We start from the raw sequence: 16,561 nt of genomic DNA, 5'->3' as shown, positions 1-16,561 counted from the left end.
GGATGCACAAAGACAGATGTGAAGCAGCAGGATGTATCGAGGCTCTAGAAGACAGAGGCTGTGAAGTGTATAGAGGAAGGGACTATCTGGAACGCCATCTCACCTGGACATTGTATTCTACGATATTAGAAAACCAACTTATTTACAGAGCTGGATAAAGGGCTCACCAGGTAAAGGTGCTTGCCAGACAAGACTTGTAACCTGATTTGGAGCTCAGGAACCCATGCGCATGTGGAAGCGGAGAACCCAGATCACACAGTTGTCTTCTGACCTCCCACAGCCTGCCCAGACACACATCCTATACATACACACGATATTCATCCCTACTACCTGTAAGATTGCTTACGGTTCCTCTGTTCCATTAAGGAACAAGCTCCATCCACGCGGAGCTTCAGGTTTGTGGATGAGCCGCTGCATCTCAAGTGCTTCCAGTTGTCCCTGGCAACAGATGTTCTTCCTGCCCTGCTCCAGCTGGCTGCATAATGGGTTAGGTGTTTATTTTCTTGTTTCCCTCCAAGAACCCAGGACGTGTGGTAACAGAGAAGATACAAGAGTGATGGGTGAAGTTGGGTCCTATGACCTCAAAGCTGAGTGCCCTGATGCCTATCAAGTCTGTCCTGCCTGCTCAGGGTAGAGTCTTTGTTTTCTTTTATGGGGAGAAAGATTGCTGGGCTGTGTCTGGGCTGCCCCTGTGTGCACACCTTCTGTTCTTCCGTTTTCTCACTCCTCTCTTGGCTCCGCCCTGCTGACTCAGTGACATGCCACAAGGAAATGTTCATCTAGGGGATGGTCTTAAAGGATTGCTGCTGCCTAGAGAACAGATCGCTGGGGAGTCTGACTTTGGAAGGTAAGGTGGGCTGGAGGAGAGTCAGCAGGGCCTGAGGGGTCCTGGTTTGCCTAATCTCTTGGGGTGGGGTGGGTTGGGGGTGGGGATGGAAAAACCTGGAGGATTTGGGCAGCAGCCCTGTGATCCTGAGCCCTCCCTCCTGAGGTTGTCACTGTCCACACTGTTTATTTATGGTCCCTGCTTCTGGGGCAGTCCTGGAAGGAGGAGGCAGAAAATGAAAGTGAAAGCCGACTTTGTGTGCTGCAGGCTCCACTCCAGGCTGGGCTTTCTTCCTCTGCTCCTTACTTCACACCAGCCCACCTCACAGCCAGTTTAGTCGGGACTGGAGGCATAAGAGCTTTGATCAGTGACTTCGGGAATTGGCAGTCAGAGTACACTGCATGTGTAGATCTCAGAGAGGGAGGCGTTGTGCCGTTTGTAGCAGACACAGCTGTTTAGATGTTCAGGTTAACAAGGTCTGACGGAGGACTGAACTGGATCCAATACTAGAGCCTAATGAGGCCACTGGCCTAAATGATGCTGGTCAGGAGAGAGGATTTCACACACACACACACACACACACACACACACACACACACGCACACGCACACATGCACACACAGTGAGAGAGAGAGAGAGAGAGAGAGAGAGAGAGAGAGAGAGGCATAATATATACTCTGCCATTCATTCAGTGCCCAGTACCTACTACACTCCCTAACTCACTGTAACCTATGTCCCTGTTTATTGTTGTCTTCCGTTGAGGAAACAATATTGTAAGTCAGCGGTTTAGGAGTGTGCAATCGGAAGTGAAAGTCAAAAGTTGCACACCCGGAAACCCAAAAGCTGAGCCCATTAGTCACATTTTTGCACCACTACTCAATAAACACGCACAGGGCTGTGAGGAGGACGGGCGTGGGGAGCACAGCAGCGCCTGGGGGATGACCACCCTCACCTGGGAGGAAGAAACTCAGATGGACAGAGACAAAGAAATACACTTTTCTTCTTAAGGGAGCTTGCTCGCGCTCCCCCAGCCCCAGGAGCCGCCGCTTGTGAGGTAAGAACGTTTATAGAATATTGAAGAAAGCAGGCAGTTTTCAGAGGAGTCATGAAGTGTTAGGACGTCTATCGTAAGAAATCTGTGTGAGGAAATCAAGATGAAATGAGCTAAATTTTCCACCACTTCATTCAGAATTGTATTAAATTGTTTAATTTCTATAATGTCATTTTAAATATTAAGGTATTCAAGATTAGAAAATTAAAATAAGCATGTAAGTTCTGAGTCACTTAGCATAGCCTTACCCAGCCTGAAAATAAGTCTGTATGCATGAAAAAAAAAAGGAAATAATAAGGAAAAGAAAGGTCATGTTTGGTCTTAGGTATGGTGGAAGAGAAAGTTTATTGTAAATTAAAGGGAGAGTGTAGGTAAAGGTAGGGGCATCTGTGAGAGTCCAGAGTGGGCATGACCAGACTGAGCTGGATCCTGTGGGGGAGACATAGATAGGAAGGAAGAGAGGAGAGAGGGGGACCAGGGCAGCAGCCAGGAGGCTTAAGGTACAAAAGTGGCCCATAAACCAAATGTCTGGCTTATGTAAGAAAGAGCCCCTGGGGGAAGGACAGCTCAGTCCACGGGCTAGAGTTCAAGGTAGAGAGCAGGGTCTGCCAGCCACACCCTGTAACAGGTAGTGACTGAGGAATGCTGGGAGAACCTGGCTGCCAGGTCCTCTTTGATAAGTTAAGTAGACACCTCAGCTTATTGTCCCAGGTTTGAAACTAAACACTATACACATATGCTAAATATTGGTAGCAGTAGCTTTGGCGGCCTGGGACTATGGAGTAATAATTTCCTCATTTTAAATTTACATATATTCACGATAGTCTATAACTTGGAAATTTCTAATTAAGCAAGTAAATGTGTTTAGCAAAGGCTTCCTATGGGTAAAGCTGAGCTCTGAGTCAGATGAATAAGTCACCTCTTCTCTTGTCTACAGAGGAGACCTCAGAAGAGAGAACACATAAGCCCAGTTCTTACCCCAAGACTCTCATAGTATCCCAAAGATACAAGTGTTCATTTCTCAAGGAAAAGGCTGAAAACGCTAGGCATTAGAATTGACTACCATGGAGACCGCAGATCATAACACTCCCCAGGATGGAGCCACGCCCTGCAGTCAGAGGACCACTGATGAAGACAGTCTTTTGCTGATTAAAGCTGTTGAAGAGGAAAATGTTGATAGAATCCAGCAATTGCTGGACAGAGGAGCTGACGTCAATGCCTGTGAAGACATCGGGGGCTGGACACCTTTGCACAATGCAGTGCAGCTTGGCAGGGTAGACATTGTAGATGTCTTGCTTCATCATGGTGCTGACCCTCATAGGAGGAAGAAGAATGGGGCCACTCCCTTCATCATCGCTGGGATATGTGGAGACGAGAGACTGCTCCAGAGATTCCTCTCTGAAGGCGCAGATGTCAATGAGTGTGACGACAATGGCTTCACGGCTTTCATGGAAGCTGCCGAGAAAGGTAGAGTGGAAGCCTTAAGATTCCTTTTTGATAAGGGAGCCGATGTGAATTTGAGACGGGAGACAACAGAGGACAAAAGGCGACTGAAGAAAGGAGGGGCCACAGCTCTCATGAGTGCTGCTGAAAATGGCCACACAGAAGCCTTGAGTGTTCTCCTCAATGACATGGGGGCAGAGGTCGATGCCCGGGACAACATGGGCAGAAATGCCTTGATCCGTACTCTGCAGGAACCCGATTGTGAAAACGTGGAGGAGATTACTCGCCTTCTGCTGGACCACGGGGCTGATGCCAATGTGAGAGGAGAAGGGGGGAAGACACCCCTGATGGCAGCAGTAGAAAGGAAACACAAAGGCTTGGTGGAGATGCTCCTGAGTCAGGAGGGCATAAACATTGACGACAGAGATAATGAGGGCAAGACGGCCCTGCAATTTGCTGTTGAACTCAAACAGAAGAGAATCGTCCAGTTGCTATGTGCTAATGGAGCCAGTACCAGGTGTGGGGATCTTGTTGGGATAGCCAGGCGGAATTATGACACTTCCATTATGGAGATTCTTCGCCTTTATGAAGCTAATGATCAAAGTGTCCCTCCTGCTGGTGACTGGTCGCCTCACAGTTTACGCTGGGGAGAAGCCTTGAGAAGACTCCGCAGAGCGCATCGACCCATGATTGGCAAACTCAAGATCTTTCTAGATAATGATTTTAAAATTGCTAGCACTTCTGAAGGAGGCATTTACCTGGGGTTCTATGACAATCGAGAGGCGGTTGTGAAGGTCTTCCGTGAGGACAGCACACGTGCACGCAATGAAATCTCCTGTCTGCAGGGCTGCCGTGGCCACAGTAACTTTGTGACTTTTTATGGAAGCGAGATCAGCAAGGCCTGTTTATATGTGTGTATGTCCCTGTGTGAGCGGACATTGGAAGAGTTCCTGGGTGGACACAGAGAGGAACCCGTGGAGAACGGGGAAGATAAGTTTTCCCGCACTGTTCTAAAGTCTGTTTTTGAGGCGGTTCAAAGACTACACTTGCAGGGATTTGCTCATCAGGATCTGCAGCCCAAAAATATTTTAATAGGTGAGGCCTTGTGGTGGTCTTTTATGTGTGGCTGTAACAGAATGTGGCAGACTAAGAGACTGGTAAAGAATGAGATTTATTTCTGATCATCATGGAGACAGCATGAGTCACCTCTTGAGGGCTGACTCCCTGACTTACTCACCTTTAGATCTCATTCCCAACTGCTATCATTCTTTCATTCCTCTTTCTGGGGACTCAGTGCAGTCTTCTAGAAGGAAGAAAAGCCCCAAGAGAAACCATCTCATTTCTGACCTATGAGGGCAATCTAAACATCAGAGCAGCTTGGGGCTGGTGGGCTTAACTGAATGGAAAGCAATGCCAAGACATTCCTAGACTCAGAGCCTTGTTCGTTCGCTGTTGGTTAGCTGTTAGTTACCCATAGAATGTATCCTTAACTATGGCCAGCTGCCCCATGGACACTGTGCTGTGCCCCAGGAGCTGTGAAAGTGGACAGCTGGTGAACTTCACCCTCATCTTTCCCTACTGTCTGTCCTGTAAAAAATAAAATTATGTGTACTGTTTTTGACAGATACCTAATAGATCAAATGAGGCTGGACATGAGTAAATCATATTATTGATCTTCAGAGATGACAGACTGCATATCATGTTATATATTCATTTGAATGATTTATCACACCACAGAGAATGCTTTTTATTCACCTCTGAAACTTTCCCTTAGATGACAAGAAAGCTATTCGCCTGGCAGATTTTGATCAGAGTGTCCAGTGCATGGGAGATCCACAAGTGGTCAAGAGAGACTTGGAGGTAATTTTTCTGGCCTAGTTAACTTTTTCTTTCCTCTGCTTCCTTATTTGTTAATTACCCCACTTCCTAGGGCCAGGTAAGGAACTTCCTATTTTAACCCAGAATTTCAGACTTCCCATGGCTTCCCTCCACGGTGTCCACTGTCCTCACTTCCTTGCTCACAGCGGTATTTCTGTGTCTTTCCTCAGGAGAACTTTCTCTGGGCAGAGGAGAAGGTGAAATAGCTGAGGTGGTGCTGAGCCGCCTTTCACTGTGGCTCCTTTCTTTATCTGTGTTTCCTTCTTCCTCAAGCAGCTAAATAAGTAACTAACCTGAGGGGGCCTCTTCTTCAGAGACTTCCAGAAGGCATTTCTGAATACCTCACAGGTTCCTTCTGGAAATATTTTTCTGCCTAAGGCTAAAGCAAATAAGATTTCTACCAAACTCTATTCAAACGTACCTGCTGAGTACCAAAGAAAGCCGGATACAGAGGTTCCAGACAGTTGTGGGGTGTTGGAGTCAGCCTTCAGCTCCAAGGGGATAGAGCACAGCAGAAGCCTCAAGACTAAAACAGCTTCGTCATAGAACATAGGTTCCAAAAAAAGCCAGCTCATGAGCCAGGGACAGATCCTCATCCCACTGCTAGGGGCCCCACAACAGAACAAGCTACATAACTGTCACACATGCAGAGGGTCTAGGTCAGTTCCGTGAAGGCTCCTTAGCAAACAGTCTAAGGTCCATGAACTCCCCATAATGATTCTGACACCCCAGCTTATATAATGCCCCCTCCCTCTCTTCAACTGCACTCCTAGAGCTCAGCCCCTCCCTTTCCTGACTGTAGACATATATATCTGTTTCCATCAGTCATTGGACAAAGGTTTTATGATGACAGTTAGGGTAGTCCTCAGTCTGACCAGAAGAAGGCCAGTTCAGGCACCCTCTCCACCAATGCCAGGAGCTCTAGCTGGGGTCATCTCCATGGACCCCGGGAGCCTTCCCTGTAACAGGACTCTCTCAATGCCAATCTCACCCGCTCTATCAAGGTACCTCCCTTGTGTCTTTTCTCTCCATCCCTTCCCCGACTTGACCGTCACAATCCCTCATGTTCCCATCTTCCCCACTATACCCCCCCATCCAAGTTTATCCAGGACTGTGGATGGTAGCCGGAGTATGTTTTGCTTTACATCTACTGTCCACTTAAGAGCACGTGCACACTGTGTTTATCCTTCTGGGTCTCGGTCACCTCACTCACGATGATTTTTTCAGTTCCATCCATTTGCCTTCAGATTTCATGATTTCATTGTATTTTAACCACTGAATAATACTCCATTGTGTAAATGGACCACATTTTCTTCATCTATTCTTCGGTTGAGGGGCATCTAGGTTGTCTCCAGGTTCTGGCTATTATGAATAATGCTCTTATGAACATAGCTGAACAAGTGTCCTTGTGCATCCTCCCTTCCTTGACTTATCTACATTCTGTCAAAACTTTCAAGACCTAGGTAGAATCCTGCTGTCAACAAGTCTATCACAGCAGCTCTGGACCAGGATGGTCTTTCAGGAACCTAAAGTGTGGGCCATGTGTGGCCTGGAGAGCTCTTTGTGCACAGGGCTTTGCCTTTCTCACCTAGAATCCTACAGATTCGGAGTCCAGTTGCTAACATGACATCACGGACCACAGGAATATAGCCCAGAGGTTCCTTAAAATGCCTCCCATCTTTCATTTCCACACATCTGGACTGACTACTTACACATCACTGTGAGAACCTGAAGGAAGAAGGGTTTGTTTGAGTTCACAGTCTCAGAGGTTTCAGCTCAGGCTGGATGTGAGGGATTGATAGACCAGCTCATCCTGGACAGGAAGCAAAGCTCAGCCACAACTGCAAGGGACCAGGTCAAGGCATAGCCACCAAGACAATCCCCCACTGCACCACTCCTTCCAAACACGTTCCATCTTCCAATGCCCCATTACTTCCACCTGAGTCTACTGAAAGTTTGAATCCCTCAGGGGCCTTTAGGTCAGAGCCCTCATGATCGTGATCTTCTCTGTGAATGCCATCACAGACACACCTAGGGATTCCCCTTACTAATCCTCTAGGCAGATCGGTGGTCAATGAAACTGACAACAACAATACTATCAAATCTTTCAAGTTTACCCAAATAGGTTATCACATTGAAATTTTGGCTTGATTTATGGCTTCCGTGCAGGCCCTCGGACGGCTGGTCCTCTATGTAGTAATGAAAGGTGAGATCCCCTTTAAGACACTGACGGCTGAAAATAATGAAAAGGTGGCAGAAATGTCTCCAGACGAGGAGACTGAGGACCTCATTCGTTGCCTGTTTTCCCCTGGAGAAAATGTCAAGAACTGTCTGAAGGACCTGCTTGGCCATCCTTTCTTTTGGACCTGGGAGAAGTAAGTAGACCTCGGGTATGAGTGACAGCAGTGGTTATCAACGTTCCCCATGCTGCGACCCTTCCACACAGTTCGTCATGGTGTGGTGTGAAGGTGGATGTTTTTCTCCCGTCTGCCAGTTCTCAAATAACCACTCTAATTCTAAATGCTTAGTTTTCAGACCTGGCTTGTTACTAGCTCTTACTCTTAAATTAACCCTAATTCTTATCTATCTTTAGCCACATGGCTTGGTATCTTCCTCAGCACGATATTCTCATCTTGCTTCTCTGTATTTGCCAACAACTCTCTGACTCTACCATTCCTCATCCCAGAATTCTCTATGTCAGGCTGCCTTGCCCAATCTCTTTCTGCCCAGCTATCGACCAATCAGCTTTGTTATTAGCAATGAGCATAGTTCACAACAGTGGTGACCCCCCAACCATACAGTCATTTTTGTTTCTACTTCATAACTGTAATTTTCTACTGTTATGATTCTAATGTAAATGTCTGCTATGCAGGATGTCTGATCTGTGCCCCTGTGACAGAGTCATTTGACTATAAATGGATCGTGAGTCACAGGTTGAAAACCACTGTGGTATGAGCAGCTGTCAGGGCTGGGCATCTGTAGGCTCAGGCTTTTCTCTCACATTGGCATTGTAGGCAGTGGGTCCTTGGGAGGGGCAACAACCTACTGGATTCTGGTTGTAACTACCGAGGAACAGGTGGGAAGCAATGGGATGGCCTCTCCCATCATATAAAATTTATTAAAAATCAAAGCTCATCAGTTTCGTCTTTTTGAAAAATAGATCTTTCTATCACTCTCAGCCGCTACAGAACACTTCGGGATGTGGGGAATGAATCTGACATCAAAACACGAAAAAATAAAAGTGAGATTCTCAAACTACTGAACTTTCAGACACCTGAGCCTTCCAGAAGTTTCTATCACTGGAAATACAAGGTATGAACACTTTCTTGGTCTAGGAATGAGGGTATATGTAACAATTTATGCTGCCTTTTCTAAGTTGTTTTTTACACCAGTGTGTTGTTATCAGGAAGTGAGTGGGATCATTTTCTTCTCTTCAAATGAGCCTTCTTGACTCTTTTGAGTCTCTGTTTCTTCCTTCAGAGTCAGGAGCCCTAAGACACTGTCATTAAGTTCTGCCTTAAGATGGTCTTAACCCAGCCCATTGCTCATTCCCTCAAGTCTGGCTAGAAGTTCTATTGTCATCAGAATAACTGACTCAATAGAGACTAAGCCAACGGGGTTCTCCACCATGACTCCATAGCCTAGACACATTGGACACCTCTGCTGCCTGTGAGCAGCCCCTGTTCCAAGGACCACACTGTGTTGAGAAAACACAATGTGAAAAAAGATAACCTTTCAAATTCTTCCTCTTCAAGGCATATTCTGCTAAAATTGAATTTAGGGGAACTCTATAAAATTAATCACCATCTCAATCTTTATCACAAACTTTCATTACTCGAAATTTACAGGCATTTCTAAAATCCATTTATGTTTGGGCCAACATCACAGTCTGGACACCATAAAGCAGAATAAAGCATGTTCCTGTGAGGTGCACATATCTGCAGAGATGATGCTGTGTGGTGCAGCTCATGTTCAATGCACCCTGGGAGAATCCATGATCTTCAGGTCTTTGAGACCAGCAGCTTCTCTATTTCAGGCCTCTGCTCTTCTCTCTATATTTGCTTCTGATTCTCATTTTGTTTTCTTTCCTTCCCTTGTCTCCATTCATAATTTCTAATTTAATATATGTTTTCCTTCCCAGTCTGCAAGTCCCATGGGGCGTAGACAGCCACTGTGTGCTAGTTCTGAGTATGGAGTACATGTGCTGTGACTCTGCTCAGTGCATGCATATGAGATACAACTCAAACGTTAAATGTTTAGAGATGGACCAGCTTGAAAGTAGAGACATTTTATATAAGTATATGATAAACCTTGAGCATATCCCCTCATGCCCTTCTGCCCTGCTCATAACCCTCCCCTTTCCTTAGTCCCTGATGCTCTCGACATTTCTGCTTTATTTTCCTGTCAAATTTACATACATGGATCTATGTATCTAAGCAAAATTCCATTTTATTTATCGGAGAGGGACTTAATTTGCCTACTTTGACTATCTCTACTGCATCAGCTTTCATGCAAATGACAGAAGTTTTTTCTTTTTATGGTTGAAAAAATTCCATTGTGCACATAAACCACATTTTCTGTAACATTCTGCCACTGAGGGACCCCTAAGTTGGCTCCACACCTTGGCTACTGTGAGCAGTTCTGTGATATCTCTGTGATATGCTGACTGAGAGTCCTTTGGATGAATACCCAGCAGAGCTGTAGCTCCTCTTTTGGTAGGGTGTAGTTCTAGGTTTTTGAGAATTCTCAGTACTGATTTCCACAGTGGCTAGGCTTGTCAGTACTTCCACAGAGGGCTTTAGTAGGCATAATTTCTTGGGAACTGGCCAGTACAGACAAAAATGAAATCAGTCACTTATAGTGCCTCCTTCAAACACGACATAGCTGCCCCGCATGGCACAGTGGGTGGTGGGTGTCATGTACTTTCATTTGTTCTATTTGCTTCGTTCACTGGTAGAGGGCATTCATTCAAATTTGTACTTGACCTTTTGTTATTTAGACACTATCAGGTTTTGTTTTTTCTTGTTATCATACCTTGGGGGTAATGTTTTGTTTTTTAGATTGACCAACATGTTATGGACAGAATGGATTATTTCTATCAAGATAAGAAAAATCCTTATCGGAATACTGTAGGCGATCTACTGAAGTTCATTCGGAATATAGGAGAGCACATCAATGAGAACAAAAACAAGGAGTAAGTGGTGCCTTCATTCTTGTGCGTCATCCATGCAGGAGAACAATTAGAAAACGCAGTTGTAAGTCTGTCCCTATGAAAAGAAGAACTCTTACTTTGATAAAGAAAAGCAAGTGGGAGGGCGGGGCTGTGACACCTGTCTTTAATAGCACAACTCAGGAGGCAGAGGTGGATGGATCTCCATGAGGTCAGCCAGGCCTACACAGAAAGTTCCGGGCCAGCCAGAAATGCATAGTAAGACCTTGACAGAGAAGAAGGAGTTGGGTAAAAAGAATGAGGAGAAGGAGAAAAAGCAATTATTTTCTGTTTTAAAAAGGAATCTCTCTGAGTCCCTGGTGTTTTATAACCAGTTACAGACATGCCCAGTAGGGTCTCATCCTCCTTTTTAGCTCTGCTGAGTTCTACTGAACAGAAGTGGTTTTCTGTGTGAATAGAACAGAAGACGGGGCCACCGTATTAAGCAACTGTAGAGTCCAAAGGTTGAGCACATCTCCACATTAGTTATAAGAAATGTCAGCTGTACACACAGACACACACACACAGTACAATTTAGAATGTTTTTATTTTTATTATTTAGAGGTTGTATATAAAGAATTGTGGAATTGAATTACCATTTTCCTTAATTATTACTGTTTTTTAAATTTCATACATAAGTACTGTATTGACATCATTTCCACCCTTCCCTCCCCTCCCAACTCTTCCTGTGCTCCCCCAGTGCCCTCTCAGATTCATGACCTCATCTTTGATTGCTGCAGCTTACATACATCTGTATAGATAAACACAACCTTCTGAGTCCACGTAGCGTTGCTCATTTGTGTCTTTGTTTAGTGCTTCTTACGTGGGCTGGAACCTCTCAGAGGGGTCTTGCTCCTGGAAAAGGCTAATTTTCGCTCTCTCACCAGCCATTAATTTCCTGTATCAACTATTTATCTCGGGGTAGGGTCTTGTGAGTTCTGCCTCCCCTTCCCATTTTTGTATGGTTTTGGTTTTTCTGTTTTTTTAAGAAAAGATTTTTCTGTGTAACATCCCTGACTGTCCTAGAAGTAGTTCTTGTAGACCAGGCTGCCCACAAAGTTCACAGAGACCCACGTGCCTCTGCATCCTGAGTGTTGGGATTAAACAAGTGTGCCACCATCACCTGGCTATTACTACCATTTTTATGAATGAACAAACAAGCTCATAAAATTTAAATTGCATAGTTATTAAAGAGTTAGGAAGCATCTTAATTCATCAGATTACAATGTTTTTATTGTTCCCTTTATAGAAACAAGAACAACTGTCAGGGCATACTCTAAGAAGGAGAAAGAGCTTAGAGCCAGTTGGCTAACTGTCTGTGTTTTATTTCAGTATGAAGGAAAGAATCGGAGAACCTTCTCGTTATTTTCAGGAGACATTTCCAGATCTTGTCATTTATGTCTATAAGAAACTAAAGGACACAGAATACAGAAAACATTTTCCTCAGACTCAACCAAGCCTCAGTGTGCCCGAAGCAGCAGTACCAGTGGACCTACAGAGCTGAGTCTTACAAAGTCAATTAACTGATTTTTAATGTGCATAGTTCCTGGGAAGCTGAATATCCATGATCTGTTAAGCAATCTGGTTGCTTATGAGGCCTGAGTCAGGGAGCCAGTGTGTCAGTTTCTGATACAGTAAGTTTCACGCAATCACAAAAGCTTTGGACCACAAAACTATGCTACTCCATTCTGGTGGATAGACTCGGGATAGACTTCTGTTAAGATTTCATTTTTAAAAAAGTGCGTGTATGTGTTTTGTGTGTGTGAGAGAGGGAGGTGGGGAAGGAGGGGTGGGCACACATGTCACATGTGGAAGAAGACCTGAGTACAGCTTTATGGAGTTGGTTCTCCCCTTCTACCATTCATTGCGTTTTGGGCATTAAATTGACATTGAGGCTTTTGGGGTAAGCACCGCTATCCACTTGAGCCATGTGACCAGCATGATTCCTGGTATATTAATTACACCAAAAGAATGAGTGTCTGGTGCGGGAGAATTATCTGTATTCTGTCAATCATATTTTAATAAAACGCTGATTGGCCAGGCAGGCAGTATAGGCGGGAAAGCCAGACAGGAAGTAGGGGTGGAGCAAAGAGACTGGGAGTATTCTGGAAGCAGAAGCTCTCTCAGCCATTCCTGTACAGACCACCGAAGAGGCAACATGTAAGCTGTCACACCGAGAAAGGTACTGAGCCCATGTGGCTAACATAGATCAGAATAATGGGTTAAGATAAGTTATAAGAACTAATAAGTAGCCTGACTTAATGGGCCAATCAGTTTTATAACTTATAGAGATCTCTGTGTGGTTGATTTTCCTTTGGGGCTTGCCAGCTGTTGAGCACTGGGCGGGACAGATACCCCGACAAGCCGGCCCCCGTCATGTTACATATGGCGCCAACATGTGGATAACAGAATCCACAGAAAGCTTGAGAAAGCTTGGGAAAGAATAGAGTAAAGCTTGTTTTCTTGATAGCAGCAATTTCTTGGGTCTACTTTGCTTGCTAGAGGCAGGCAAGGCTCTCATCTAAGAGAGGTTTCCTGACTCAGCTTTAGCTGCAAAACCCTGCAGGTCATTAAGAGGTCCTGCCACGAAACACTTAAACGGTGTTGGTGAAAAGTGGAACACATGCTTTTCGGTTTTCAGTCGTAGCAGGAAAAAAACTGCGCTGTTTTACAATGCCGGCTTTCTGGGCTGTCCTGACAGGGTAATCTCTGACTCTTTCAGGCAGACAGTCTGACTGAGTGTGGTCTGTGAGCAGAATGCTGCAGCTTGCTTGCTGGCAAGGACCTTGAAACGCCATAGAGTTGTGGCAATGAACACAGCTCTGGCTGGTATCTCAGCCATGAGACTGGAGAGCTGGGGAGTGGGTTGGATCTAGCCGTCAAAGCCACTGCTCTCCATATTGCTTAGTAAATTAAAGGCTCATGTGGTCAGAAAAAGAGAGATATACAGTAAAGAGAGATTCAAAGAGGAAGAAAACCTCTAAATATTTTACAGTGTGTTAAAAATATATGCAGGCTAAAAGTTAAAGTTCTTAATGTAAAAAAAAGGAAGAAAGAGAGTAGTTGGGTGTGGTGGTACACACCTTAAATCCCAATGCCTGGGAGGCAGAGGCATATTGACCTCTGTGACTTCAAGGGACAGAGGTAGAGATTGACCTCTGTGACTTCAAGGTGTGGTAGTGCACACCTTTAATCCCAATGCCTGGGAGGCAGGGACAGACAGATCTCTGTGAGTTCAAGGTGTGGTAGCATACACCTTTAATCCCAGCACTGGGGAGGCAGAGACAGGAGGATCTCTGAGTTCAAGGACAGTCTGGTCTACAGAGTTATTCTAGGACAAAGATATACAGAGAGCCTGTCTCAAAAAGTAAAAGTAAAAATAAAAGAAATAGAAGTAAAATAAAGCCGCATAAAGATGGAAAATACACAGAGAATCTTGATATTGTGTGTTATTATGCTCTCTTTTAATTGTTTGAATGCTGAGGATGGAGCAACAGTCACCAAAAGACATTTGTTTATAAATGCTGCTGAACTAACCCAAGATAGACATTTTGAAAATACCTTGGCTTCAAAACTGAAGTCAAAAGGTATGTTACTTTGGAGAAGAGATTCTGCTTTTGTTTCCACAGAAAATGAGAGGCTATGGATTTATTCAGAGTTAAGAAAAATCATCTTTGACCAAGGGAGGCCACCTGAGAAATCGACAGGAACAGATGGCCCAGATGACAGAGTTCTACATCCAGAACTGATTCAAGACTGCAGCCTGAGATGATCAAGACTCCCAGGATACTTCAGTCAGGACTTGATTATAACTCTAAATTTTCTTTAGGTCCCCATAAGATCATCAGCGCCCCCAACCAGCAGGAAGTAGCCTGAAATACTACGCCCACGTTCCCAACAAATGGATTATGGGTATTTTCCTTTGTTTAAAAAAAAAAGAGGGAAATGGTGCGGGAGAATTATCTGTATTCTGTTAATCATATTTTAATAAAACACTGATTGGCCAGGCAGGCAGTATAGGCGGGAAAGCCAGACAGGAAGTAGGGGTGGAGCAAAGAGACTGGGAGTATTCTGGAAGCAGAAGCTCTCTCAGCCATTCCTGTACAGACCACCGAAGAGGCAACATGTAAGCTGTCACACCGAGAAAGGTACTGAGCCCATGTGGCTAACATAGATCAGAATAATGGGTTAAGATAAGTTATAAGAACTAATAAGTAGCCTGACCTAATGGGCCAATCAGCTTTATAACTTATAGAGATCTCTGTGTGGTTGATTTTCCTTTGGGGCTTGCCAGCTGTTGAGCACTGGGCGGGACAGATACCCCGACAAGCCGGCCCCCCTCATGTTACAAGTGTCAAGACCCTTGTGGCTGTATGTTTTATATTTATCTCATTTAATTTTTCCAATGATCTTGCAAAACAGAATTTATTGTCTCCATTTAAGAACTGAGGATCAGAGCGTCATACAACCTGTCAGATAAACAAACAAAGTCATACAAACTGTCATACAACAGCGCTCAAAAAGACATGATGTTATTGTCACATCACACATGGGGGCCTTAGAAACAATCAGCATCTCTCCTGGGTGAAACTCAGAAGGAATATGCCAACACATGCAGAGGGCTCCAGGAGGCTTGGTTAGTCATTCAGCATTTGGTACCTAGCTAAATGAATTCCATTCTTTCTGGAAGCACCTTCTCTGGTTTCTCATGATCTTAAGGTCATAGTTCTCACTTGGAGTCTTTTGTTAGTGTCATAACTGGGGGCATTGGCACTGCTGGCATTAGTAAGGATGAACCAGGGATGTCCTCAAGCATTCTGTGATGCATGAAGTAGCTCCCCCTCACAATACCACACTGTGCAGACTAAATATCAGTGGGTGTTGAGGTTGAGAAAGGCCATCTGAAGGGGCTGGGGCACGTTTGAGCTGGCCCTGGGTCTAAGTCTGTGAAGAACATGAAACACCTCCCAGAAGAATGACTTGGGTGTGTTTTCTAGATGCTAGATCTGAAATGGAGCGACTCCTGGTGTCCATTTGGGAGTCCTCATCTTCCCTCCCTTCCCTGCTCCATGGTGCAATGCTCTATTTATGGTGCTGTCCCCAGCTCCCTGACACATTGTCACCTCAGTGTATGCTTAGTAAAAATGTTTACTCTATTATGTAATGTTTGACCAGTCTTCACTGAGTAATCACGGAACCATTCTCATACATGAATGATGAGGATAAATTGCATGGACTTTGGAATTTATAATCTACACCTACATATTTTTAAATTTAATTTTGTTTTGAAAACAGTACTATAAGGTAAGCACTGTGATCTTTGTTTTGATAATGAAGAAACTAAGGGTAGAAATATCTTTCTGTACTCTGGGCAAGTAGCATGAGATGTCACTGCCTTGATTTGGACAGATTTTCCGCTGTGACATCTAGTGTTCTTAAGATGAAACTTTGGAATGGGAATTAAAGGGTATCTTATATTCTTTCCAAAAAGGAGGTCCCTGGAAATGACTAGATGGCTGTCACTGCCAAGAGTTATTGTCCTCTGGAAGAGACAAACTATCGGCTTAAAAAGTTTTTGAGCAGATTGATTTCTTTAAGTTTCAAAATTGAGATTTGTTATCTGACTTGGATATGCCAATCAAAATGTACATATGTGAAGCATACTCAGTTAAAAAATTGAATCATTTCATTAAGTTCAACTTTCTGAGTGACTTGTGGTGTCTACAATAAAACAGATGAATCAAGCAATCCTTGGTTACTTTAAAAACAATATAGATAGATAGATAGATAGATAGATAGATAGATAGATAGATAGATAGACAGACAGATAGATAGACAGACTTTGAGAAGATTAGCCATAGAAAGAAAGGAGAAACACTACTGATGAGTAAATAAGCAGCGGACACTCCTCGTCCAACCCAGCTATCAGTTGTCACCCTATTTTTAATTTTGTTATGTAAAGCTACTTACTTACAAGTTTTCAACTTGTCCACTTTCAAGAACTTTAGTGGGTAAAATTTCTGAGCCTCATCTCCTGAGTATGTGAGGAAACAACTACCTTTTCTATCTTGTGTACTATAAATGAAGAAACTAAAACGACCTCTCACAAAAACTGTACATGGAGGGCTGGGCAGTTGATGTAGGAGGGTCTTCT

The 16,561-nt window shown here is 44.2% G+C and overlaps 1 protein-coding gene across 4 annotated transcripts in view; it reads left to right on the top strand.

Annotated features, from left to right (window-relative positions):
• LOC125391804 (2-5A-dependent ribonuclease) overlaps nucleotides 1-16,155 on the top strand; it is a 48,310-nt gene extending 32,155 nt beyond the window's left edge. Inside the window, exons 1-8 of one of the 4 annotated variants that reach the window (XM_087906409.1) lie at nucleotides 722-847; nucleotides 1,720-1,880; nucleotides 2,815-4,415; nucleotides 5,095-5,180; nucleotides 7,368-7,573; nucleotides 8,378-8,510; nucleotides 10,259-10,392; nucleotides 11,740-16,155. In XM_087906409.1, coding sequence (XP_087762535.1) covers nucleotides 2,942-4,415; nucleotides 5,095-5,180; nucleotides 7,368-7,573; nucleotides 8,378-8,510; nucleotides 10,259-10,392; nucleotides 11,740-11,911 — 2,205 coding nt within the window. In that variant the 5' untranslated portion in view covers nucleotides 722-847; nucleotides 1,720-1,880; nucleotides 2,815-2,941 and the 3' untranslated portion in view covers nucleotides 11,912-16,155. Of the gene's footprint in view, nucleotides 1-721; nucleotides 848-1,093; nucleotides 1,881-2,814; nucleotides 4,416-5,094; nucleotides 5,181-7,367; nucleotides 7,574-8,377; nucleotides 8,511-10,258; nucleotides 10,393-11,739 lie in introns of those variants that run through there. The other 3 variants (XM_087906410.1, XM_087906411.1, XM_087906412.1) reach the window with 3 other exon arrangements.
• Nucleotides 16,156-16,561: the final 406 nt, after the last annotated feature.

This window comes from Myodes glareolus, chromosome 5, assembly GCF_982192425.1.
Source record: "Myodes glareolus chromosome 5, mMyoGla1.1, whole genome shotgun sequence".
Classification (NCBI taxonomy): domain Eukaryota; kingdom Metazoa; phylum Chordata; class Mammalia; order Rodentia; family Cricetidae; genus Myodes; species Myodes glareolus.
Note: the sequence above shows the minus strand (reverse complement) of the source record. Positions and strands in the feature narration are given on the sequence as shown.